The sequence below is a fragment of the Penaeus monodon genome, chromosome 30 (genome assembly GCF_015228065.2).
Source record: "Penaeus monodon isolate SGIC_2016 chromosome 30, NSTDA_Pmon_1, whole genome shotgun sequence".
NCBI classification, from domain to species: Eukaryota; Metazoa; Arthropoda; class Malacostraca; order Decapoda; family Penaeidae; genus Penaeus; species Penaeus monodon.
The window spans coordinates 34,849,025-34,849,445 of record NC_051415.1 but is presented as its reverse complement, the minus strand read 5'-3'; the positions used below and the strand labels follow the sequence as shown (position 1 = coordinate 34,849,445).

The 421-nt window shown below is 50.1% G+C and overlaps 1 protein-coding gene across 1 annotated transcript in view; it reads left to right on the top strand.

Moving 5' to 3' along the window:
• Positions 1-421, top strand: part of LOC119592748 (ADAMTS-like protein 5) — a gene marked incomplete at its 3' end in the record, with an annotated part of 89,191 nt that overhangs the window by 73,182 nt on the left and 15,588 nt on the right. Inside the window, 1 exon segment of the mRNA XM_037941683.1 lies at positions 3-172. Coding sequence (XP_037797611.1) covers positions 3-172 — 170 coding nt within the window.

The following is a 421-nucleotide window of genomic DNA, read 5'->3' as shown; positions in this document are numbered from 1 at the left end:
AGGTCGTGCAGGTCGTAGCCTCCGCGTACCAGGGCCCTCCGTCGTACTACTGGTCCCGGACCCGCACAGGCTCCACGCACTTCTCGCGGCGCTCGCACATCGGTCCGCTCCCGCACGTTAACGAGGTCATGACGGAGTGGGCGCGGTGGAGCCCGTGGGCGCGCTGCTCCAGGTGGGGCGGGGGGGGGGGCGCTTGCCCTCCTCCTCTTTGTATTTTTCTTCTTCTTCGTTTCTTCGGTCTTCTTCTTCTTTTTCTTTTCCTTTTTCTTCTTTATTTTCTTCTTCTTCTTTCTTATTATCATTCTTTTATTTTCTTTTTTTCTTTATTTTTTTTTTCTTCTTCTTATTCTTTTTTTTTTTCTTTGACTTTTTTTTCTTCTTCTTCTCCTTCCTTTCTTCTGCCCCTGGGCGCGCTGCTCCA